We start from the raw sequence: 26,728 nt of genomic DNA, 5'->3' as shown, positions 1-26,728 counted from the left end.
CAGATATGCTTAGTAGCACTAGTATCCAACAGCCATTCACTGACATTTGAGACCATGTTGACCTCGAACACAACAGCAGCCAATTCTCCATTGGTGGTTGCCATGTTAGCATGGTTGTTGTTGTTTCTGTTGGCATGATTTCCATCCTTGCGATGATAACAATCTTGTGCCTTGTGACTAGATTTGCCACACACATAGCATGTGCCCTTAATCTTCTTCAGATTCTTGCCTTTGGGAGCAAGGGCAGATTGTACAAACTGCTTGGTTTTCTGAGCCTTATTCTTCTTCGGCTTGGCCTTGGAGTTTCCTCCCTCAACATAATTTGCATTGGCTTCAATGACAGCAAACCCTCCAGAACGGTATGCCTTTCTGTGGTTTTCTTCCACTCGTAGCCTCAGGATCAAATCCTCCATATTCATCTCACGACGCTTGTGCTTGAGATAAATTTTGAAGTCATTCCACGAAGTTGGCAATTTTTCAATTATCGCCCCAACTTGGAAATGCTCATTGATCTCGCATCCCTCGAAGTGCAGTTCATAGATCAATTTCTGGATTTCTTCGACCTGAGAAACAACAGATTTGGAATCCATTATTGTATATTTGAGAAACTTACCGATAACAAATTTCTTTGAACCGGCATTATCAATCTTATACTTTTTCTCTAGGGATTCCCACAACTCCTTTGCTGTCTTGCACAGAGAATAAATGTCGTAGAGATTGTCATCCAAACTATTCAGAATATAATTCCTGCAACAAAACTCAGAATGATTCCAAACTTCGATTGCCATGACAGTCTCTTTCGTCATTGGATTCTCATTAGACTTCGGAGCTTTTTCCTTGACAACATGAGCGAGATTCATTGTTGTCAAGAAGAACAACATCTTCTGTTGCCATCTTTTGAAGTCCAACCCTTTGAACTTCTCAGGCTTTTCAGAGTATTTTGGCACAGCGCTATTCATATTTACAGATTGTTGATCCATTAATTTCTATTTCAAGATTGTTGGATATATGTCAACAATCTGTGATAATTTTATATATGCTAATAAATAATAAATACAAATAAATATTGAACAGAGTATAAACAACGAAATAGTTTAAAACAGAAAGATTGAAGATCGAGGCTTGCGTACCGCAATGTTCTTGAAACAAAAATTCATCCCTACTCAGTGCTTGTAATTCTACGGACGTCTGCTTCACCAGGATTCAATAATCAAGTTAGAATTCCAGCGCCGAAAAACTTAACTTCTGGCGAACTTTTGTGTGGTTCTCTCAGAAAGGATGTTTGAGATTGTAGAAGAAGAATATTGATTTTCTGTATTCTAAATGCCATGCAGATGGATGTATATAATAGAAGGATGCATGTCCGCAACATGTATGAGAATGAGATGTGTCTATTGGGAGACATCTTCTCTAGAGGGGTGCATTGTTCTGTGTTCTTTCTGAACTCTTCAGACTTCATCTGAAAGGATGAGTCTGTTGGTAAAAATTAATTAATTAATTAAATTCCAAATTAATTAAAAATAATTAATTAAATTTTTGATAATTAATTATATATTAATTATAATTAATTACCAATTAATTAGTGCACCCCAAAGCCCAATCCCAAGGGTGAGCCCAATTTGATTCTCCAGGCCCATTACTCCAATCACTTTCTATAAAGGACAAAGCCTTATAAAGTGATAAAATCTTTTGGGAATGGCCAATGTGGGACAAAAAAATTTCTACTCAAACTATTCAAATTTCCAACAAAAACTACATCAAATACCAAGCCATTCCAAACCCTAATAATCATAATGGAACCAAAAACTTTTCAAACTTAACCAAAACCCAAATTTAATTTGAATAATCAAGCTGGTACTGCATATTCTTATTTCTCTTCTTTGGGCTCCTGGATGGCCTTTGCCAAGTCATGATAAAAAGGTCATCTTCAATCCCATTTTTCATTACCTCAATTGATATCTTCGGTTTGTTATCCTTCATCTGAGCACTCTTCTCTTTCCCTCCAGCTTTGGAGGGCCCTGCACTGGCAGCCTTCTAGGTTTTTTACTCCGGAGGTGAAGGTGCACCTGTTTTCAATGCACCAGCGCGACCATTGGCCTAAGTCACCGGTCTCCTGGGGTGGTTCCTTCTCAACAATAGCGGCAACCTTCTCTTCGATTTTAAACAGATGCAAAGTTTCATTTTTTCTTATTTGCAGCCGATTTCAACTTCTGGATCTCCCAGCACTGGCAGTCACTTCTACGAAGGGAACTGAGTTTGCCCCATTTTCGACATTGGAGGACTTGGCACCAGATTTCTCAGCTTCTAAGTGAAGCTCAACTAGTTTTTGGTAGCTGCTTAGTTGCTGACATGGATTGTCGTTTTGGGAGGTGGCATCATCTTTTTTTGTCCATTTGAACTGGGACAGAGGAATGAGGGACTTGGAAAACACAGGGGTGGCCATAGAATTAGGTTTCGGGTCGGACTAGGGTCTAGTTTCTGGTTGAGAAGGGCATGAATTGAAAACCATAAAATTGGTTGGGATTGGATTGGACTGGACAGGGGCTGAGTAGCTCGCACTAGGATTGAGGGAGAAGACAAGGGAGGTGGATTGTCTGCCCTCCCGTTTCCATACTCTTCTCATCCCCTCCTGTTTTGTGTGGTCACGGTTAACCCACGTTAACATTTTATATTCCTATTACCTTTTGTTTTATTATTTTTATAAAAAAAATCAATATAAAATGTTAACGTGGCTTAACCGTGACCACACAAACAGGAGAGGATGGGAAGAGTATGGAAATGGGAGGGCAGACAATCCACCTTCGAAGACAAGAGGGGGAGATGGTTAGTGGTGGTTTCAGGGGTTAAAATTGGGAGGAATTATAGGGGGAGAGAGGGGGAGGAGAAGAAGAAGAAAGAGAGAGTACATCTCTGTTTTTCAGAGAAAGAAAAGTCAGTTACGGTACTATTGACTTTTTTTTTGTTTTTTGTTTTTTTTGGAAACTTGGTACTATTGATTTTGGAAAAAGGCAATGGTTACTTTTTTGTTTTTGTGTCATGCCTATAATGCCCTCTCAAAGTTTGCATTTATTGCCAAAATAAATTGTTTCTTTTGGAAAAACACCATTTTCCTTTATGTTTTTAATCCTTTTTTTTTTTTTTTACATAGTGGTTGTTTGTATGGAACTATATAGACATTGTGTGTAAAAAAAAAAAGAAAAATATATTGAAATAAAGAGACAGGGAACTAATATACATTTTTTTTTTGTTAGAAGGAAGGGAACTTGTTGAAAATTGAGGGAACGAGGATGAAAGTGACAAAAGAAGAGATGACAAGAGTTCGAAAGAAGTTATTTGTAAGTGAAAATCAGAAGCAGCAAATCTTTCTATTTTAGTTCATCGTAAGATTACGTAATACATGATTCTTCCGAAATTCTCATTAAAAAACGTAATGTTGTCCGCTGCCTTTATAAAAATATTTCCATTTATATAAAGTCATTATACATAATTACACTACGTAGTTGTTACCCTAATGTTTGTTAGGAATTAGTTACTAGGTCATTGAGATTAACTAGTAATCTGAAGATAAACACACATTTTGTGATAGTTTAGCTCAATTTTTTTTAATGTAATTCTTAATAGTGCAGTTTTTATTTGAAAAAAAAATTACACATAAGAGTATATTTTTATTATTTAATTGTATATTGAGACAACATTTTTTAAACATTACAAGGAGAGACAAAATTTAATACATGTGAAATATGACATCATTGCCCTTTTTTTCTCTAGAGTGTAAGTTACAAAATTAGCTTTTATCGTAGAAAAGTATTTTTTCACATTTTTATCTCTTCATTTATTGCTCTTATCTCTCTTCTTTTAAGAAATATTGGTTCCAATTCACTCGGCTTATTAGCTGACCTGAAATTCCACCACCTATAACATGACACTGTTCATTTTTTCACACAACCCACTGTTTGATGCCCTCCACCCAACAACCACATCACTCCTGTAATGCCCCACCTCGAAATATTTGTTTTTTCAAGAATATTATTGGTGACAGGCCCAACCTAAAATCATGTTTAGTTGACTACCATTAATTATTTATTTTCTACTAATTTCAATTCACTAATCCTTATATTAAATTCAAAACCGACCTTTACTTAAACAACCATAAGGTAAAAACTAAAATTATTTACTAAATTCCTTTCTTTAGTACAAAAACACCACAAAGGATTTCTCTCAATTATTTAACTACCATCTATCGTAATCCTTTAATTATCTGTCTTGTTTACAACCATGATTCATAATTAAAAATTTAAACATCAAACGTACAAATTTATTCTCACTTTGTCACTATTTCCTTTTATAAAACACTTCCCATTCTAAAAATTATTTCTTGAGTTATTTAAGGCTACGTCTAACATTGTTAGATTGCCTACGTACCCTGGAGTGGGATCAAGCCATTCGTAGTTCACATATCCACTTCCAAATTCATTAACTTCGACTTTTTAGTGACTAACTATCACAAAATTAGTCCAAATAATTGAATCACACCATATGTACATCAAATATAGATTCAGAGTATTGAAAATAGTGTGAAAGAGGCAGAGATGCCTCAACCATTGCTTGGTCTTTGTTCCTGGGGTTAAGAGGAGTTTATTGGTAGTGGTAATTGAATCAAATCATTTTAGATTTGGTGGATTTCAAGCAAGGAAGGTCGCGGCACCTTCGGGTGTGTTCTTCCCAAATGCAAGACCAAATTTCATGATTTTTAGGGTGTAATAGGGAGAGGGAAGATTGTGGAGGGGTTTCCAAATGGTTGTTTGACACAATTCACCGGAAAAAGGGATGAAATCCCGCCGGAAACATGTATGGCGCCGAACTGGGTCGGGTCACCAAGGCTCGGGTCTCGATCCTTCGTGTCTCTTTCCTCTCATTTTCCCTCCCGGTTCTCTCTCCCCATTGGTCCTCCTCCTGATTCTTTCCCCCTTCTCTCCTTTCTATGCTTTTCTTTCAATCCCAACCGTCCATTTTTTGTTTCTTCCTTTCATCTTAGCCACACATGTGGCATGTCACATGGCTCCAGATTTTCTGAAGCCTTTTAAAGATGTTTAAAATTACCATTTATCCCCGACTTTAAATGTTAATAACCTCTTCGTTCTAACACTGTTTCACAAACAGTTTGAGCCTACTTGTTCGTAAGATCGAGGTCTATTCAAAAATATAAATTTTGACCTCGAAAGGTCTACGTATTTTAAATAATTAATGTTCAAACTTTAAACCTCGTAACTAGTTTAATTTAAAACTAAAATTTTATAAATTAATATAAATTCTCAATTCTTTTCACATATTCATAATTATGAATACCCAATTCATATATTTAAAATTTTCAGGGTATTACAGTCACCCCCCGTTAAAATAAATCTCGTCCCCGAGATTTCAACCATCGAATAACGAAAAGGGATTTTGAACTAATCCCACCGTTCCATTTGTATGGAATAAAATCATAATGATTCCACCATATACACATATTCTTAACAACATTCACTAGCAGGACAAAATATTCGAAATTTTGGCCATACACATTGGCAATTTAACATCAAACATCAAGCCGCCACCCATTATTGGCTAAATAACTACTAACATAATAATCCCAATCATTTGTAAAATCATTCACCATCAATAGCTATACTCAGCCATTACTATGATTTTTCTTCCAAACTTTTAATCACACACACGAACGATACCAACATTAGAAATTTTCATTATTAGCAAAAACCAATATCATAAATTCCAGCCATAACGATCTTCAGCAAATTTAAACATCAAAATCTCAAGGCAAATTCATCAGTGCTAAGTAATTATCAAAATTTTGACCAACTCAATTGAATTGACAAATCACATATCAAGAATTCCAACCAAAACATGGAAATTTTCAATTACACTCACTGGGTAATGAAAATAAGTTTAAAATCAAATCCGTATTACTGTTAACATGGAATGAAATCAAAATCTCACTCTATGATTTTTCTTTATGTCCGCAACTAACTAAGTTACACATATTAAATTTAAAGCCTTTTAAATCTTTCTTTTTATCATTTCTCTTTCCAATTGATTTTAAGTGCAGCCACAAATGACATAATTTAGCGACTCGCACTTCTAGTGCACCATTCACACTCTATTAACCAAAGAAGATAATTTATATATATCACAACTCAACTGGCCAACACAATTAAACCTCATTAATCGCATAACCATAAGAACATGTGTTCTTCATTTGTTCAGTTCGTGATATCGAATCCAACAACAACGACTCTTGAATATGGCAACACAAGCAATAATTTTTGTAGTTACAAGCTTTCCTCATCCATTCTTTTCATTGAACGTAAAATACAACTGGTCAATCATCAATACTAAACGAACTCAAAATTTCATTTCATAATTTTACTCATATCCACCAATAATAAATGAAGAAAACTTCATGGTCTTTCCACCATTTTAAATTATAATAACCAAATCCAAATCATAACCTCAGTTTATGATTCCATTCTCACTCAATGAATTTCCATACAAAATTCCATTCCTGCTATTTGGAAATTTACATCGTAATTATTGGTAATCCCACTTCCCATTACTTTTGGCAACACAAATACCAGAAATTATGGCCATAAACGATATTGGCACAATTAAATATCAAATTTCAAGCCATAACTATTGTGGATAACAAAGTACTAGAATTTTCACGCCATAATTCATTAATGGCAAACCAACCAATCAAATGAACTCCTCATCAAGCGCAATAACTCACTGGAAAACGTTTACGTTAAATGAACTCAAGATCTCATTCCATATTTTCATTCATGTTTATCCATAACTGTGGATGCAAATTTCCGCCGCTTTCTTCTTGGACAAAATTACACCTACAAAACAATTAATACCTTGGGCGAAGAACCTCCGATGCCAAAGTTAGAATTTAGAGAGAAAAATTGTTTAGAGAGTTTTTGGGAGTTTTGCAAGAGTATCAACTTAGGTCTTTTTAGAGAAAATGGGGTCTAATTTATAGAGAATGACCAATCCCCTTTTTAGAAGATGTGGCCGGCCCTTTTGGGCTCCTTTTGGTGTGTCATGGGTGATGGGTTATGTAATGGGGGATTAATTGGCATAATGGGTCATTTAATTGGTAATTTAATGGATTAATTAGGAAAAAAATCCATTAATTCACCAATTAATCTAATTTAAATGGAATGTTTGGAATGGTTACCTTGTGGAGTATATGGATGAAATAACTTTTATTTGTTACCTTCTTTGGGCATTTTTGACTTGGTTAACGGATGATTGCCTGCTGCTCGTGCGTAGGAATCCCGGTATGCCTCAAGGGTATTTTTGTCCTCTTTTATCCAAAAATCCACATGTCGCCTTGTGAATATTTTTGGCTCTACAAATGCCCCACACCTGTTGGGCTGCTCGCAGAAAATGGCAGCAGGTGTAGAGATCTTCTTGCTTTAGGAAACTTAGGACTACTTCCTATTTTGATGTAGATTCTCTCTTTATAGGAAATTAGATCCTTCTAGGAAAGGGAAAATAAATTTCTCTCAAAGCCTATTTAAGTCCACCTTAACTGGGTTATTAAATCAACTTTGAAGAGCAATTTATTCTACCCTACAAGAGAGAGAGAGCTTAGAGGATATTTGTTCCCCCTCCTCTAGCAATCTTCTACATCTTGCCCATGCAAAGGACCGTCTTTCGTTGATTTCTTCGTCTTTTTCGTGTCGTACCGATGTAAGAAAAATTTAATTTTTTCTAGTCTTCTTCTTGGATAGTGCTATTGTGGGGTAGCCATCAGGGTGGTGCGACACATTGGCTAGCAGAGGCCAGGAGTCGGCTCGACATGGGCCGAGGAGGCATCGTGGCAGGGGCCACTGTTTGGGCTGTTTGGCTTGGCTAGAGCCAAGGGCAAATTGTGCGGCCGGGGCTGCGAATTGTGATGCTGGGGCGCAGTGCTAGGCGAGCCACATGACTCATGTCCTTTGGGCTCTTGGACCTTACTCAAGCCAGGTTGGAGACTGAAAGAAATGAGGAGGTCGCGGGACTCATGGGTTGCTGGAATGCTGGGCATGCAGGCCTTCTGCCTACTAGATTGCTGGGTTGATCTCCTTTGCTGAGTACCGTGAATGGCGTTGGCTGCTTAGTTCTCTTCGCCGGAAGTAAGGTGGATTGCTCCCGAAAGATGAGGTAAAGAGGATCAAGACGAATGTATTGGCTCGTCTGATTGCTGTTGTGGAGCATACTATGAATAATGGTGGAAAGAAGAGATCTTCCCCGCCTGCTCAAGAGATACCGGTTGATAACGACTGAAGACTTCTTCTGCTGCTCATGAGGGCCCGCCTGCTGCCGAGATACTTGTGATTGACATAACTTCTTCCGATGGGAAGAAAAATGAGGCTGCTAAATCTGAGCCTGTGGCGCCTGCCATGTCGAGAATGGCTAGTACAATTGTTGATAAGATTGCTCAGCGTAAAGGTCCTGTCATGCTCCCAATGTCGAAGTCTGTACCAAGATGTCTATTTGGAGCTAAGTCCGATTCACCTTTGGAGAGGCTTGCTACTATAAATAGCGATAAGGTGGACTCTACTACTAAAGTGGCACCAATGCCACTTCCTTTGCTGCTGAGACTGATCCTGCTAGGAAGGAAGAGACTGCTCGCGTGGGCAGCTGTGAGAAATTCACTAAACCTGCTTCTGGGGAGGCTACTGAGATCTGTGTGCTTTTGAAGCTAGATCTGCTTGAAGACACAAACACTTGTGCCAAGTTTGTTGATGGCGGTAGAAAGGTTGTTTGCCCAAGTTCCTTTGCAAAGCATACGACCCAATATAGAAAGACTGATTTGCTTGCTATGATGTATATACAGCAAGGCTGCCAAAAAGGTGGCGAAGACTATGGCAGCTGAAGCTTATACCTTAGTCGAAGAGATCAAGAGGTTGGATTCTAAGCTTGTTGCTTTGAAGGGGTTTAATATTTCTGCCCCCACTTCTCTGCAGCTTGAGATCACTCGCCACGAGATCGTTGACTTGAAGACTATGCTTGACACGATCCAAGTTAAGTATGAAAGTGCAGAGAAGGAGATTGGATGTTACATACCTCAGATTCAAGATCTTAAGTTTGCAATTTCTGAGCTTCGTTTCACTGCTTATGCAAAGGATGAAGAGTTGATTGCTGCTTATAATCAAGTGATCCACTTCAAGAGAATCGTCGATAAACTTGAACCCAAGTGTTAGAACTTTAAGATGTACTTTTCTATTTCTCCGGAAGACTTGCTTGTTTTTGCTTCCATTGGTGAAGTAGTTGAAGAAGTTAGTGCCCAGGCTGGGGCAGCCGGGGGTGAAGCGTCGGATGATGCTGCTGCTAAGAGCGTTACGGCTGCTGAAGGTGTGGTGACCGAGTAGTCATGGGATGTCCAAGCTACCGTAGTCTTCTAGGTAGTCTTTAGGATTTTATTTGTTTTTTCTTGTAGCTCTTGTTTTGCTTGAACTCATTCGGCCTTTGCTAATTGTTTATAAACATGTTTTCCTTCACTTTTCTTCATCTTCGCTTCTTTTGTTCATGCCCTAACCTTTAGACTTGATAGACTAGTGGCAGGCATGCTACTTTTTTATAAGTAGACAAGCTCGCGTAGCCTATGCAGCCGTAGGTGTTGGTGTAGAATTTTGTAAAGTTGTTAGCCATAGGGTTGGCAGCCGGATGCCTTACTTACAGAAGCAAACAAGTTCGCGTAACCACTAGGTTGTTAACCTTGACTTTCTCCAATTCTGTAGGTTGCGTAGCAAGTATCACAACACTTTAGGACTTGGTGTAGGTTGTTTCGTGCTTGGCAGAGGTGAAGCTTATCGACTACGTAGCATGTCGGCAGTGGATAAAGCTTTGTATATGTGCGCTAGCTTGTTTAACATTTCACAAGAATGTGCGGTTGTATAAGTCTAGCAAGGCTTTACTGCTCGAAGAGCAAGCCGTAAGCAGTTTTTCGGAATCCGTAGACTACCTTAGTGTACTCAGTAGCAGCTTTAGGGTTCCAGGGCAGCTGTCTGTAGGGCGTACTGCATAATATGGCCCCTCCGTCTCTAGGGCCCGGTTCTTCATGGATTATGCCAAGGGACCCAAAATCCTTCAGTTAGCTAAGCCTTGAAAAATACCATTGTGGCTACTTATAGGAATCCCGGCGCAAGCCATCGTGCATCTAGTTATACTAGGGCAGCCTGGCTCATCCACGTCTGGAAATTTGAAGTGTAAAGTTTATCCTCCCGTTTTGGAGAGCTGACCCATATGGGTGTCGGGGAATTGGTTTACCCTCTCGCACTGGAGAGCATGGTTGGTCCCTCGGGGGGCACAATTCCTGCGATGAGTCCCTAAGAAGAGCGCAGTCTTCTTTTGAAGTGCAGGAGTGATTAGTTCCTATAAGCATGCAGCCGAGCCAAGTTGTGATTACTTCTAAATTCCTCATTGAAAAACGAGTGAAACGAACAAGAACTTAGCTATAAGGTAGGAACTGCATAACAACTAGATAGTCCTCAGCTTGTGTGGTGGTGCCCATTGAGCTTCTTGAGTTTTCGGGCTTTGATGTAGTGGGAGGTCACACATGGTACCTCTTCAGATTGTAGGCGCTTCACTGCTTTTCGATCTTTTTTTTCGTTGTGTAATTACTTTTGCTACCTACTCTGCTAAACTTATACATACCTTCCCAGATGAGATTCATCTTTTTGGAGCTTTCTTTGCTGGCAGTGATGAAGGCTTTTCTTAGGACTAGATCTCTGGGTTGGAACTACCAGATCTTGGCCTTTTTGTTATGGCTGGAGAGGAACTGCTATTGGTAAGTTGTGATGCGGGTGATAATCTGCTCGCACTTCTCCTCTGCCAGATTTAAGCTTGTGACCATCTCCTTTTGGTTGCTTGTCTTTTGGTGGTGCGATATGCCCATAGACATCTAGGGAGTTCGTCTGGCCATTTTCTTTTCTTATTGGTAGGGGATTTCTTGTGGCAGTCGATGATCATCGTAGTGGATGTTTTGGCCCACCTATTGCCTTGAGGATATCTTGGCATAGACATGTGCTGCTTGATGCCATATTTTTGGAAGAACTTAGCCAATTCTTTGCCCACGAATTGCTGACCGTTGTCGGTGACGATGGATTAAGGGATGCCAAATCGGTAAATGATCCTCCTTAATTTGAAGCGCTCTATGTCTGACTGAATCGTGATCGTCATGGGCTCTACATCTATCTATTTGGTGAAGTAGTCGGTTGCCCCGATCATCATGCATTTGCCCCTAGTAGTCTAGCTGGTGATTAGCTATGAATCAATATGAATTGAAAGCTTTTTCACCACCAAGTTTTTTGTCATTTAAAGGCCTGTTAATAGGGCTTCGTACTCTATTTCGTTGTCAGATGCTTTGAAGCTTAGAGTGATCGCCTGCCTGAGCATTGAACCGTCTGGGATGGCAATAACCATGACTACTCACAAGCCTTTGTAGTTGGATACGCCGTCGACATGCAAATGCCAGAAATCTCCATTGAGGGAGTAGGTGTGGCTAAAGTGTGTTCGGTTGCCTTTGGCGTGTCTTTTGGGTTGAGTTGTTGCGTTCGTAAAAAAACTTTGCATCTGCCAGGGTCTACTCGTTTATTGTTGCGAGTTTGGATTCGGCATAATTGTGTGTCATGATGATGACTGAGTGCGTTTGAAGGTAAAACTTAAGCTTTTGGGTTATAACAACTATCGCCAAAGTTAGCTTTTGAATTTTTAATAGCATTGAGGAGAGCTTTTGAACTATAGAATACAGGTAACTGTAGAATATAGGTAATCGGGCCCCCAGCTCTTCTCACATGATGGTAGAGCTTATTGCTACTTTAGATATCGTCAAACATACGAATAAGTCATTCGCTGCTTCTAGGGAGATGATGTCGGGTAATTCTTCAAGTCCTTGAATGTGCATTAGCGAGCCTCGTCCCAAAGTGCATGCTTCTCTACCAAAGTAAAAGAGTCTGCCAGAGTTAGATCTTTCTTCATGATCAATTTTCTGAATAGTGGGTGGTTTGCTGGAAGGCCTTTTTGGAAGGCTGTTTTAGCTATCGAGTCGTTGCATTTGACTATCCTTGCCTTCTCTGCTTTGAATCTCCTCACATAGTCACAAAGTGACTCTTTGGGTTCTTCTTGACTTCAAACAAATGGTCGAACTTTTTTTTTATCAAGTGATAGGATGAATATTCTTTGGTGAAAACCAAAAAAAGTTCATATAAATTCCTGATGCATTGTAGTGGCAAGGTGTAGAACCAATCTTGCGCCTTGCCTTATAGAGTGGTGGCAAATATCTTGCACATGAGATCATCGTTGTTTCGATAAAGGATCATTGCACTTCGATAGTGCTTTAAGTGTCTCTCCGGGTCTTTATCCCCTTTGAAAGATGTGAAATGTGGCATGTTAAACTCGTGTGGAAGCTCTGTTTGCTAGATCTCATCCGTGAAAGGTGACCTGCTTATGTTGGTCATGTTCCATCGTAGTGCCTCGTCGATGACCTCGTTGCGTTGGAAATCGTGCAATCGCTTGGTCAAGAGTCTCTTTACTTCTTCCTGAATTTGCCTTTATTGCGATAGCAGAGCTCTCGGCTGCCCCCAGCCATAACTTGCTAGTCTAGGCTGCTCTTCCATGTGTTTGGCTCTTCTATGCCGCGGATGCAGTGCATGTGGTGCATTCCTAGCAGGGGAGCGAGTTCTTCGCAGGCTGCTGATTGAACTTGAGCTGGATTGAGTGACTACTTATCTCCGTCCGTCGTGCTACCTATTCCGATGTAAGGTGGATGATTCTCCTTGCGGGCTTAGCCACGAATAAACACTTTGCTCGGAAGGTTGCTCATGTTGACTATCGGAGTGTGACCCCAACCGTGAATGTATGCTCATCCGTGGGCCTAGTCGAGAGTGCACGCTTCTCCTCGCGCTAAGACGGGAGTATACGCAATCTCAAGGGCCCAATCGGGAGTGTACACTACCCGAACGCTCGACTCGTGGCTGGTCGAGTGGCTGCTTGCCGGGACGTTGCTGGAAAGGTTCGTCTGCCCTTGTCCTACTTCGGGATACCTCGTCCGTGGCACGTTGGATCCCGATGCGTTACAAAAGTTGATTCACCAAGGTTATTTGTTGTGCAAGGGCACTCGTCAACTCCATAACTTGTCGAGACAAGTGTTGTTCGCCATTTGGATTGGAATAGCTTGGAAGGAATGTGCCTCCTTAGGTAGTGGAAATGTGGTAGACTCCGGGAGCAAGATTTAAGTTGGGAAATGTCAAACCCGCGAAAATATGTGGTGAGAATGCACCCGGCTCGATGGTAGGTCCGGATGGTTGAGATAATCTTGGGCCGAATTGGGCTGCTTGGAAAGCCATGGGAGCAGACTGGGCCATGAGAGCAGGCTGGGCCATGAGAGTGGGCTGCTCGAGAGGAGCAGGCTGAGCCACGAGAGTGGGCTGCTTGTTGGGAGCAGGCTGGGTCACGAGAGCAGGCTGCTCGGCAGGAGCAGGCTGGGCCGCAAGAGCAGGTTGCTCGGTGGGAGCAGGCTGGGCAACAGGAGTGGGTTGCTCGATGGAAGTAGGCTGCTCAGTATGTGATGCATGCGAATGCGAGGCTTAGGCTCAGGCCCGTGCAAAGTTGGATGGCACGGCTTGGGCCATGGTGGAACCTCGTAGTAGTGGTACCATTCCGCCTATGACCACATTTAGTCTCGTGGATCATCGCGGTCCCATTTCTTGAGTAATAGAATTTTCACTTATGGAATTTTCTAAATTTCTAGCCATTATATTTTTCTTATACATTTTATCAAAGAACCTTTGCAAGTAAAAAATTCTAATAATAAAAACGTATGAAAAATATTCAAATGGACTAGAAAACAAAGAAAAAACCTTTTTGTGCGAGATTATGGATTTCAACAATCAATGAAAGCACCAATTTGTGGATGCAAATTTCCGCCGCTTTCTTCTTGGACAAAATTACACCTACAAAACAATTAACACCTTAGGTCAAGGCCAAGAGCCTCACGTGCCCACGATGAATGGGGGGGGCCTTTGGCCGAAGAACCTTCGATGCCAAAGTTAGAATTTAGAGAGAAAAAGTGTTTAGAGAATTTTTGGAAGTTTTGTAAGAGTATCAACTTAGGTCTTTTTAGAGAAAATGGGGTCTAATTTATAGAGAATGACCAATCCCCTTTTTAGAAGATGTGGCAGGCCCTTTTGGGCTCCTTTTGGTGTGTCATGGGTGATGGGTTATGTAATGGGGGATTAATTGGCATGATGGGTCATTTAATTGGTGATTTAATGGATTAATTAGGAAAAAATCCATTAATTCACCAATTAATCTAATTTAAATGAAATGCTCGGAATGGTTACCTTGTGGAGTATGTGGATGAAATAACTTTTATTTGTTACCTTCTTTGGGCATTTTTGACTTGGTTAACGGATGATTGCCTGCTGCTCGTGCATAGGAATCCCGGTATGCCTCAAGGGTATTTTTGTCCTCTTTTATCCAAAAATCCACGTGTCTCTTTGTGAATATTTTTGGCTCTACAATAACCACAACATATACTTTTTATTTTCATTTGATAAATCGTCATGACTTTAATGAATACGAAATTTCCAACCACAATTATCATTTGCCAAACATTTTAAATTTCTAACCACACTTCCCATTGTCAACACAATGATTCCACCACCATTTTCTTTTATCTCCACCAATGACTAGTAGGCTGGAAAAGATTGTAATATACTTGGCCAATTCACATCATACTTCCTTTTTCTTTTCTTCTTCTTTGTTTTTTTTTTCCCCAATTCCACATCCACATGCCTTTTTTGCCCAATTTCACATTCACGGGCCTTTCTCACCCCATTTCACATTCACGGGCCTTTTCGCCCAATTTCACATTCATGAGTCATTGTGCCCAATTCACATCCATAGGTCATTGTGCCCAATTTCAATTTTCAATTGTCCAGGTATAATAAAACTTTTTCACCTACTTGTCACCCTTTCACCATCATCTTTGAAATTTAAATTTTCATAGTGCATAACATAATAACAATCCAAGTCACTTCATTTCATGATAATTCATAATATATATACACACCACATAACTTCCTCCTGATACCAAGAATTTAGAGAATAACGCAGTAGCGATGCCAATAATAATTTCTACTATAGGAATTCCATAATCACCATGGAAATTGCACCACAACACAGGGCCAATCATATATGTATCACACACACACACACACACACACACACACACACACATATATATATATATATATATATATATATATATATATATATATATCACATGCATGCCACTTTATTCACAAAAATTGTGAAATCATGCAACCATAATGCATATCATCATTCATACCAACAAGAATTCAAGAACATTGCATATTACGGAGTATGATCATTTGCTCTTATAACATTTGTAACGTCCTGCACCTAAATATTTGTTTTTTTGGGAATATTATTGGTGACAGACCCAACCTAAAATCATGTTTAGTTGACTACCATTAATTATTTATTTTCTACTAATTTCAATTCACTAATCCTTATATTAAATTCAAAACCGACATTTACCTAAACAACCATAAGGTAAAAACTCAAATTATTTACTAAATTCCTTTCTTTAGTACAAAAACACCATAAAGGATTTCTCTCAATTATTTAACTACCATCTATCGTAATCTTTTAATTATTTGTCTTGTTTACAACCATGATTCATAATTAAAAATTTAAACATCAAACGTACAAATTTATTCTCACTTTGTCACTATTTCCTTTTATAAAACACTTCCCATTCTAAAAATTATTTCTCGAGTTATTTAAGGCTACATCTAACACTGTTAGACTGCCTACGTACCCTGGAGTGGGATCAAGCCATTCGTAGTTCACATATCCACTTCCAAATTCATTAACTTCGACTTTTAGTGAGTAACTATCACAAAATCAGTCCAAATAATTGAATCACACCAAATGTACATCAAATATAGATTTAGAGTATCGAAAATAGTGTGAAAGAGGCAGAGACGGCCCATTGGCCACACGCCGCCACGGGTGGCGGTCGGCCACCCCGACTTGTCCGAAAAATTCAACTATTTCTAAAAATTCTCAAAAACTACAGCAATAAAGATCTCAAAGAGTAGAGCCAACTTTATACCTGTGGCCAAGTCCAATTTGGTCGGGAAAAGCTCCAATTTCCCTCAAAATTGTTGGAACCCTAGAAAAAAGGTGTCCTTGATTCGACTCCAAACAAACTCTGACGCCTCAACCATTGCTTGGTCTTTGTTCCTGGGGTTAAGAGGAGTTTATTGGTAGTGTTAATTGAATCAAATCATTTCAGATTTGGTGGATTTTAAGCAAGGAAGGTTGCGGCACCCTCGGGTGTGTTCTTCCCAAATGCAAGACCAAATTTCATGATTTTTGGGGTGTAATAGGGAGAGGGAAGATCGTGGAGGGGTTTCCAAATGGTTGTTTGACACAATTCACCGGAAAAAGGGGTGAAATCTCGCCAAAAACATGTATGGCGCCGAACCAAGTCAGGTCACCAAGGCCCGGGTCCCGATCCCCCATGTCTATTTCCTCTCCTTTTCCCTCCCGGTTCTACCTCCCCATTGGTCCTCCTCCTGATTCTTTCCCCCTTCTCTCCTTTCTATGCTTTTCTTTCAATCCCAACCGTCGATTTTTTGTTTCTTCCCTTCATCTCAGCCACACATGTGGCATGTCACATGGCTCCAGATTTTCTGGAGCCTTCTAAAGATGCTTAAAATTACCAATTTATCCCCAACTTTAAACGTTAATAACTTCTTCGTTTCTTCGTTCTAACTCCGTTTCACAAACGGTTTGCTCCTATGCGTTCGTAATATTGAGCTCTATTCAAAAATATAAATTTTGATAATTAATGTCCAAACTTTAAACCTCATAACTAGTTTCAATTCTTTTCACATATTCATAATTATGAATACCCAATTCATATATTTAAATTTTTCAGGGTATTACAACTCCCACCACCATGAACACCCACCCAAAACTCTAGTCTTCATATTGAAATATGAATTTGGTATCTTGTGTTTCTTTTCTCTAGTCATGCCCAATTGAAATATGATTTGAAAGAGACAGCATAATTCTGAAATCAAATAGATTTGAATAATGTAAATGTAAAAATCTTTTTTGTTCTTTCAGTTTCCCGAATAAGAAGAGAGGAAGGAGAGACTAGTGGGTGTAAACCTCAAAAGTTTCTTTTTTCTTTAAGAGGTGGGTTGGTGTTAAAAATGAATAGGTGTTAGGTTATGTTGGTGGACTCCAGCTCACCTAATGACCTCGGAACCTAGAATAATTTCTCTTCGTTTAGGGCACTATTCAGGCAATATGTATTGTTGAGAGATCCAATAAATGGTATGGTTTTATAGTCACAATTTAAAGGAAACTTTCCTGATAATTTGATTCCTCCGTGGTTAACACTTGTGATCAAAATGGTTGAAATTTTTTCAACTTTATAATATTGGTTTTTTGTTGTTATTTTCTTATGTATTAATCTATCCAATATCGAATTGAATCCCAAATTCCCAACTCACTGGCCATAAAAGTAAAATAGAAAAAGTAACCAACTTTATTAATTATTGATATGAAGAACAATACTAGCTAGGTTGAGCAAGTTTGAAAACTGTAGCTGGTGTATAGGTGAGTTTTTCAATGGATGGCAACAAATATCCACACATAGGCATGGTGACATATGATTCTATTAAAAAAAGTATTCAAAGATGATTCTACATGTATTTGAAACTAATTCTACAAAAATAGTCGAGTACGGGATGAACTGATTCCACAAAAATTGTCGATGACAGGCTGATTCTGCAAAAATTGTCGAGGACATGATGAACTGATTCTGCAAAAATGATCGACAATGGGATGAACTGGTTCTGAAAAAATGGTCGACGACGGAATGAACTGATTCTGTAAAAATGGTCAAGGATGGGTTGAACTAATTCTGCAAAAATGGTCGAGGACAGGATGAACTGATTTTGCAAAAATGGTCAGCGACAGGTTGACCTTGTTCTACAAAAGTGGTCGATGACTAATTGAATTGATTCTTCAAAAATGATCGAGAATGCTTGAACTGATTCTGCAAATGATGGTGGACGACGGGTTGAACTGATTCTGCAAAAATGGTCAAAGATTGATTGAACTGATTCTGCAAAAGTAGTTGAGGAATGATTAAACTGATTCTGCAAAAAATGATCGAAGACAGGTTGAACTAATTCTTAATCGTCAAATACGGGTTGAACTGATTTTGTAAAATGGTCGATGACGGGTTGAACTGATTCTGCAAAAATGGTCGATAACAGGTTGAATTGATTTTAGTAATAAATGATACAAATTGATTATACATATAGTTTCAAAATTGATTCTGTAGAAATATTCGAGGATGAGTTGAGTTTATGGCACATATTAATTTTGTTTGGAGTTGTGAGGGTTGGGTTCCTAAAACCTTAGGGGTATGGTTTGTATTTTAAAATATTAGTTCCATGTTTTAGGGATGGACTTTTGTTGTTTTCATGATTTTGTCTTTCCTTGACATGTTTAAAAACTAGTGAAGTTCCTTGAAATATAGTGAAAGTTTTTGTCTCTATATATAAAACTCCATTTTTATTTCAATCGAGGAAATAATAATTAAAAACTATAATCTCATTTGCAACAAAAAAAACAAAAAAAACAAAAAAATAACTTTTTTACAATGTACTTATTTTCAAAGCTTCTCAATCGCTAGAACTATACAATCTTCTTGAACATAGGTGTCTATATATTCTCAATCACAAGCATGGTCTAAAATATCCATAATATCCCGATATTTCCATCGAAATTTCCGTAGTCCAAGTATGGTCTAAAATATCCATAATATCCCGATATTTCCATCGAAATTTCCGTGTTTTTGGACTACCGATATTTCCGATATCATTGATATTTTAGACCTTACTAAGTCACTCACGTATCTTACCATGCAATGTATAAAGTGTAAAATATTGTACTAATTCATTATATATAAATGATTATGGTGTGTTTAAACTTCTTTCATTAATTACTACATATTTTCTACACTCACAATGTTTACTAGCTCGCTATATAATCAACTTAAATCAGTTATATCTATCATGCAATGCATTTCCTTCCAATTTTTTGTGATAAACTAATAGATAATTGACTAAATAAACATCTTGCAAAGTTTCAATAAAACTTTCCAAGTTTTTCTTACAATTTCCGTGGTTTTTATTCAATTTTTATTGATATCGATAATATCCCGATATTTCTATCGAAATTTCTGTGTTTTTGAACTACCGATATTTCCGATATCATCGATATTTAATACCTTAATCACAAGAAATAAAAGTATAATTCTCTAACTAAATGGATGTGCATTGTAAGTATACTCAAACTATTAAATTTTCTTAAAGCAATGGTTATTCCTTTCGTTTTTTACTAATAATCCGAAGAACATTTTACCGTGTTGAATTGTGTTTTTTTTTTTTTTTTTTTTTGGTCAGAAAAATATTAAAATGAAATACAATTTTTTTTTTCTCCACATTAAATTTCATATCTGCAAATACTAGGTAATAGCAATTAATCCAGAATCTAGATGGTTTTTGCACCAAATCATGTATGCAAAAATCATCCATTTTTGGACAGCACTTGGGAGCATGTTTTTGTTCATTGCATGCTCACTTGTCACGTACACAAATGGAAATATAGTAAAAGAAGTAATAATTTAATTTTTCGGAAAATTCTATTTTAATTCTTGTCTATAATTACTTTTTGAATAAAATTTTATCTAAGATTAAAAACTAATTATAATCCTTGGCATTTAATTGTAATTTTTGAATATTAAATAGGTTGTAATAATTATTGAGTTTTTTGTTTGCAGGTTATATGTGACAGCCCATCCCGAATGTGTATATTATTTTATCCTCGAGAGCATGGAAATTGCTAGAATACCCTTGGACGTTGAGTTATATTGTGTGGTGGTGTGGTTTAAGCTTAGGTTTTGGACCAATCAAGTTTATTCCTAAGTTTTTGGAACTTAAAGTTAATTGTTTTTGTTGTTGTTTGGTAGCCCAAGGTTGGACCACACACACATACACAAAGCTGTTGACCTTCTTTCTCTCTTCCTCTCGGATTTCTTCCCATTTTCGTACAATTGTACGAACAAGTTCTCAAACCTAGCTTTCCGTTCATGGATCGGGGTTTTGGAAGTTGTATTTGTACTCCTTTTGAACTCTGGAGTTGAAATATACCCTTGGTTGGACATGAGGGTTTTGGGAATCTCTAGAACGAAAACCCCCGAAGAGGTGCACAGTGGCTCAATCGTGATCGCGGAGGTTTCGTTGAATTTTAAGGTCCTAGTGAGCCTTAGAACTTGTTGATGAAGCTTAGGGAAGGATTTTGAAAGGTTTTGGACGTCGGGAAGCTCAATTTTAGCGAGTTGCAGAGGTGGTCGGATTATCAAGATTTTTTCGGCGAGAGTTCGTGAGTTTTAGGGCATAAAAGTGGTAAGAATGTGTTCTTCTCATCCTAAGCTTCATTTTGGTACATATTTCATGAATTTTGGTTGAAAAATGAGTGAGATATGAAGCTTTAAAGTTTTTCCAAAAACCAGCGATCGTAGCGGCGCCGACGCCGAACTCCGGCGAACCAAGGAAGAAGGAGGCGAATATTCCGTCAAAGTTGACGGAATATTCTAATGGCATCAGGTATCTTTAACGGAATATTTCCTAACGCCTTAGGGAATCTGTCAATGTGCCAAGTACGTGCCTTGGCCGGAGCGTGAGGGCGCGTGAGTGCTCGAAATTTTTTTTCTAAAAATATAGGGTTGTTCATGGGGTTGAGTAGATCACGTTGGTATATTCAAACACCCCAATTGAGCAATGTATGAGAAGTTATTAACTAGTTTTGGTTATGTGCTTTAAAATAACGGTTATATAGTTGTTTCGCATATAGGTGTGACCTATCCAGAGGACGAGCGTAATCAAGCGAGACTCGGGGGCTACGACCCTTCCACATACTAGTGAGTGGGCTTTTGGTCTTCAATATATACTTATATACTTGGTATTTTTCCTAGAAAATGTGTTTAAATGAAATTATGTTTTGAAATGCCATGCCTATTGATTTATGCTTAGACTATGAATTTGTATGGTATGCATAAGTGTGAATTGACGCTGTGGACGCTCAGGTAAGTATCAGGTGAGTTGTAGATTGTTTATGTGAAGTGGTGATTATGTGAAATGTGTTGAGAGCTCAAAATCCTACACCCCGGTGTTAGTGCTCCCGCCCGTGATTAAGACACAGCCCTTCATGTGATGTTCACCTCCCGTACCATACGCTCACCTTGGATCCAAGTTAGGTGTACAGTCCTGTCATACAGACCACTATAGGTGTTCCGACTTGTAAGTGACCCGCGATTATTTGCACAGCCTTCACGTGATCGTAGCACTAGAGTGTATTTATTTACACCCAGTCTTGTCGTGCAGACTACTTTAGGTGGTTCCGACTCGTGTGCAGCATACTTGTTGAGCTATAGATTCAGCCATACAGGCCACTTTAGGTGGATTCGGCTGATATGTTATTTCTTATGAGTTAATTCACCTGAGGTACTTATTCAGTTATTTTGAGATATTTGGCATGGCATACTTTTGAATATTACTATTCTGAGCATGGTTTTGAGATATGTATATATTCTATTTTCTGGGAAATTATACAGGTTTTACGGCGAGGGGTTACTATCTTTGATGTTGAAATGGTTTTGAAAAACTTTGTTTTTGCCCACTCACACTTTCTGTTTTGCGCCCCTCCAGGTTTTAGGTAGGAGTGCTTGTTGGTGGCTTACGAGGATTTAACGGAGGTTCTGACAGATTATCACCAATGTAGGATCACCTTTGGGTGTTGTATAATTAGTATTCGTCTTGCTGGACTACACTTAGGCTACTTATACTCTGGTTATGCAATCACACTTAATATCGCACTTGCAACTTATCTTATCTAGTGCTCTAGTTGGTTTGGCTTTTTTTTTTTATTCGCATTTCTTATATTAATATTGCTTTCGCACTGTGCACATGACTACGTCACCCTCACGTGACAGCCAGCATGCCTCGATCTATGTCGGGGTATGTTATTATATATTGATTCCCATAAATAATAAAAATGTTCTCACAATAATAAAGGTCATATATTATCATATGTTTTTCATTGTGTGTGAATTTCTCCATATTTATGTATATGCATATTACGTGCATATGTATGTTTAGATACTACAATTACGTACCGATACATTCATACAAAAAGTTATGTACTGATATATTTGTACCGAAACTTATGTACCAATACTCTTGTAAATATGAGTAAGATAAGGTACCTAAAGTTATCCACCGATACATTGGTATCGATACTTCCATACCTATGAATAAAATAAGGTACCGAAAGTTAGGTATAAATTGTTTTTGTTTTGTCGTTGAATTTTTTTTAATAATAAGAAATTCAATTTTGAATAAATTTTTATCTATTAATATGAGTGGAGCACTAATAAAATACATTAATTATGGATGGGTAAAAATTTTCAAATGGTAAGTTTATAAATAATAAATGTGCTATAATTACATAAATATGGTAAGTTTTAAAAATGATAACTTATATTAAATTTTAAAAACTATTCAAGTTAAAATCTAAAAACAATCTTATTGAAGCTTTAAAATATAAAAGCTCCTTAATTTTTTCCACTGTAGGGGTAAAACGTTAAAAAGGAAAAGAAAATGTGCTATTTTGCCGAATAATATCAATTTTGGGAAAAAGAAAAGGATAAAGTTTGACTTTTTTGACATGTTCCTTGAAGGGAGATGACTCGTGGGCGCCATGCAAAAAGGAGGCAGATTGTCTGCCATCTTGTTATCATGCATTTTTCATCCCCTCCTATTTGTGCGATCACGGTTAAACCACGTCAATATTTTATATTAATTTTTTAATAGAGATAATAAGACAAAAAACAATAGGAATATAAAATGTTGACGTGGCTTAACGTGACCGCACAAATAGGAGGGGATGGGAAGGACACAGTAACAAAAGGGCAAACAATCTACCTCCATGCAAGAAATAGGTGGACAAATGTGAGGTATGCTTTGGGTCCCACCTGGCGCCGTTATGGAGTTTTCGTTTTTCAGTTTTGAAAATCTGTTTTCTATGGTGGAAAACTATTTTCATATTCATCCTCTTCAAGGACCAAAAACAAAGTACCTTAAATATTTCCTTACGCAGTCAAATTGTTTATGTCGATATAAAGAGTTTGCCTTCTCTGTCTTGGGCCCACCTAAGATAGCAATTTTTTAGTAACGGGATTTTCCCTTGTGATTTTTTTTATGCGATTTGAATGCTATGAAACACTTAATTATGCTTGTACATAGACGTCTCTAATAGGAAAGAAAATTACACAAATAGTGCACGATTGCTAGAAGTATAACACGTATACCAAATCGACCAATAGATACCACACAAATTTTGCCGCTCAAACAAGTGTTGATTAATGAAGAGCATAACGGCTAACCGCATTCAAAGCAAAGTACGTGTGCATTTCAATTTTAGGTCTACGATGTATATGTCATTCTTTTAGCGCCAAAAGAAGAAATTGCGTCAAACCATTTCCAGTTAAAGGAAAAACTACATTTGGTTCTACTTGCTTTATTCATCCATCTAGCAACTGACCTTGATATACATGTGCGACTACACATAACAGCTAAAATGGTACAACTCTTCCCGACAACTCGTTGACTTCACGAAAAGACCTAAAACATGATAACATGATAACATGATGCAACTGTGTTTTCCATTCAGCCTCTCAGATCTATCATTGTTATACCTTCTCTGTTGAAGATGTTCATAGCACTTTCTGTGTTTGAGATGTCTAGAACATTAACAAGTCTTCCAAAAGTCCCCCAAAAATTTAACTAATATCGGCATCATCCCATCCCACCATGCAATCAGGATAATCAAATTCTCTGTTATCAAGTCAAACGACAACTCATTGACATTAATAATGTGTACATTGCACAACAAATAGACTGAATAAAGATTTCACCTTTGGAGGTTCAGGAACTTGGTAGGATTCCCGGGACACCGAGTTCATCCACAATCCAGGAAACAGATTCTGCAAAACAAAACACAAACACTAGATCAAATACCAAGCCATTCCGAACCCTAATAATCATAATGGAACAGAAAACTTTCCAAACTTAACCAAAACCCAAATTTAATTTGAATAATACAAACATCAAGCTGTTTCTGCACATTCTTGTTTCTCTTCTTTGGGCGCCTGGACGGCCTTTGCCCAGTCATGATAAAAAGGTCCTCTTCAATCTCCTCTCTCGTTAACTCGATCGATATCTTCGGTTTGTTATCCTTCTTCTGAGCATTTTTCCCTTTCCCTCCAACTTTGGAAGGCCCCGCACCAACAGCATCTTGGTTTTTTTTCTCCAGCAGCAGAGGAGCACCAGTTTTCAATGCACCAATGTGGCCATTGGCCTTAGTCACCGGTCTCCTAGGCCGGAGGTTCCATGTCTTTTGCACCCCCTCTTCCAACTCCTTCGCCGCTGCTTCCGCACCCACAGAAGCAAGAGAGAGCTTTTTCTGAGCCTCTGGCTTAGGATCCTTCTCAGCAGCAACGACAACTTTCTCTTTGATTTTTAGACGGATGCAAAGCTTCGATTTTTTCTCAGTCGTAGCTGGTTTCGACTTCTGGATCTCCCCAACACCGTCAGTCACTTCTGTGGAGGGAACTGGGTCGGCCCCATTTTCGACATTGGAGGACTTGGGATCGGATTTCTCTACTTCCAAGTGAAGCTGAGCAAGTTTTTTGCTATTATTGCTCAATTGCTGACATGGGTTGTCGTTTTGGGTGGTGGTCTCGTCACTTTTGGTCCATTTCAACTGGGATAGAGGAAGGGGGGACTTAGAAGTCACATTGGTGGCCATAGAATCAGGTTTCGGGTCGGATTGGGGTCTGGTTTGTGGTTGAGAAGGACCTGAATTGAAAACCATGAAATGATTGAGATTGGATTGGACTGGATAGGCCTGGAGTAGCTCTCACTGGGACTGAGGGAGAAGACAAGAGGGGGAGATGGTTGGTGGTGGTTTCGGGGGTTATGCATTGGGATGAATTTATAAGGGAGAGAGGGGGAAGGGGGAAGAAGGAAGAAGAGGAAAAACGGCTCCTCTTTTTAGAAAAAGGAAGGGCATTTATGATACTACTGATTCTGGAAAAAGGCAAACATGGTTTCTTGTTTGTTTTTTTGTGTCATGCCTATAATGCCCTATCAAAGTTTTGCATTTATTGCCAAAATAAATTGTTTCTTTTTTAACTAGGAAAAAATAAAAATACATTTTTGTCTATGTTTTTAACCCTTGTTTTTTTACCTAGCAGTTGTTTGTATGAAACTATATAACATTATTTGTAAAAAAGAAGAAAAATATATTGAAATAGAGAGAAAGGGAACTAGTATTTTTTATTTTGTTGGAAGAAAGGGAACTAGCTGAGAATTGAGGGAACGAGGATGAAAGCGACAAACTAAGAGATAACAGAAGTTTGGAAGAAGTTAATTTGTAAGTGAAAATTCGAAGCGGCAAATCTTTCTATTTTAGTTCATCTTAAGATTACGTAATACATGATTCTTCCGAGATTCTTGCTAAAAAATGTCATGCAGTCCGCCGCCTTTTCGAAAATATTTCCATTCATACAAAGTCATTATACATAATTTCGCAACGTTGTTGTTACCTTAATGTTCGTTAGGAGTTAGTTACTAGGTCATTGAGATTAACTAGTAATTTGAAGATAAACACTCATTTTGTAATACTTGGACTCAATTTAGTTTTTATGTAATTTTTATAGTGCAGTTTTTATTTCAATCGAGGAAATAATGATTAAAACTATAATCTCATTTGCAACACAATTAAAAAATAATTTTTTATAATGCACTTATTTTCAAGGTTTCTCAATCACTGCAGCTATACACTCTGCTTGAACATAGGGGTTTATATATTCTCAATCACAAGAAATAAAAATATCTCTTTACTAAATGGATGTGCATTGTATTGTTTACCTCAAACTATTAAATTTTTCCAGAAAGCAATGGTTATTTCTTTCATTTTTCACTAATAACCCGAGGAAGATTTTACCTTGTTGAATTGTTTTTTTTGTTGGAAAACTATTAAAATGAAATACAATATATTAAATTTCATATCTGCAAATACTAGGTAATAGTAATTAATTCAGAATCTAGATGGTTTTCGCACTAAATCATGTATGCAAAAATCATCCATTTTTGGACAACACTTGGGAGCATGTTTTGTTCACTGTATGCTCACTTGTCACGTGCATAAATGGAAATGTGGTAAAAGAAGTAACAATTTATTTTTTTTCACTTTGAGGATAGAAAGGTAAAGAGGGAAAGAAAATGTGCTATTTTTGCAAATAATATCATTTTTTTTTTTTTAGGAAAACGCAAATTATATCAATTCGGGGAAAAAGAAAAGGATAAAGTTTGACTTTTTTGGCTTGTTCCCGGGAGATGACTTTTGGGCGTCATGCAAAAAATAGGTGGACAAATGTGAGGCATGCAGTGGGTCCCACCGCGCCGTTATGGGGTTTCCATTTTACGGTTTTGGA

General features: G+C 38.0%; 1 protein-coding gene across 2 annotated transcripts; it reads right to left on the bottom strand.

Moving 5' to 3' along the window:
- Positions 1 to 23,910: 23,910 nt before the first annotated feature.
- On the bottom strand, positions 23,911 to 25,257 carry LOC103437364 (uncharacterized). 2 transcript variants are annotated; one of them, XM_070810852.1, is made up of 3 exons: positions 24,337 to 25,257; positions 24,146 to 24,214; positions 23,911 to 24,065 (listed from the first exon to the last, which is right to left on the bottom strand). In XM_070810852.1, the coding sequence occupies exons 1-3, from the start codon at positions 25,102 to 25,104 to the stop codon at positions 24,057 to 24,059; spliced, it is 846 nt and encodes a 281-aa protein (XP_070666953.1). In that variant the 5' UTR covers positions 25,105 to 25,257; the 3' UTR covers positions 23,911 to 24,056. The 2 variants fall into 2 exon arrangements, with proteins under 2 accessions (XP_070666953.1, XP_028954475.2); XM_029098642.2 differs by having other exon boundaries at positions 23,911 to 24,214.
- Positions 25,258 to 26,728: the final 1,471 nt, after the last annotated feature.

This window comes from Malus domestica, chromosome 02, assembly GCF_042453785.1.
Source record: "Malus domestica chromosome 02, GDT2T_hap1".
NCBI classification, from domain to species: Eukaryota; Viridiplantae; Streptophyta; class Magnoliopsida; order Rosales; family Rosaceae; genus Malus; species Malus domestica.
The sequence above is the reverse complement of the archived record's forward strand: the minus strand, read 5'-3'. Positions and strand labels throughout refer to the sequence as shown.

Excerpts from the sequence above, each read along its gene's own strand:
- LOC103437364 (XM_029098642.2), bottom strand. The coding sequence starts at position 25,104 with ATGGTTTTCAATTCAGGTCCTTCTCAACCACAAACCAGACCCCAATCC. Across the intron at positions 24,215-24,336 it reads ATGTGCAGAAACAGCTTGAT|AATCTGTTTCCTGGATTGTG; the intron begins GTTTGTATTATT and ends TTTGTTTTGCAG.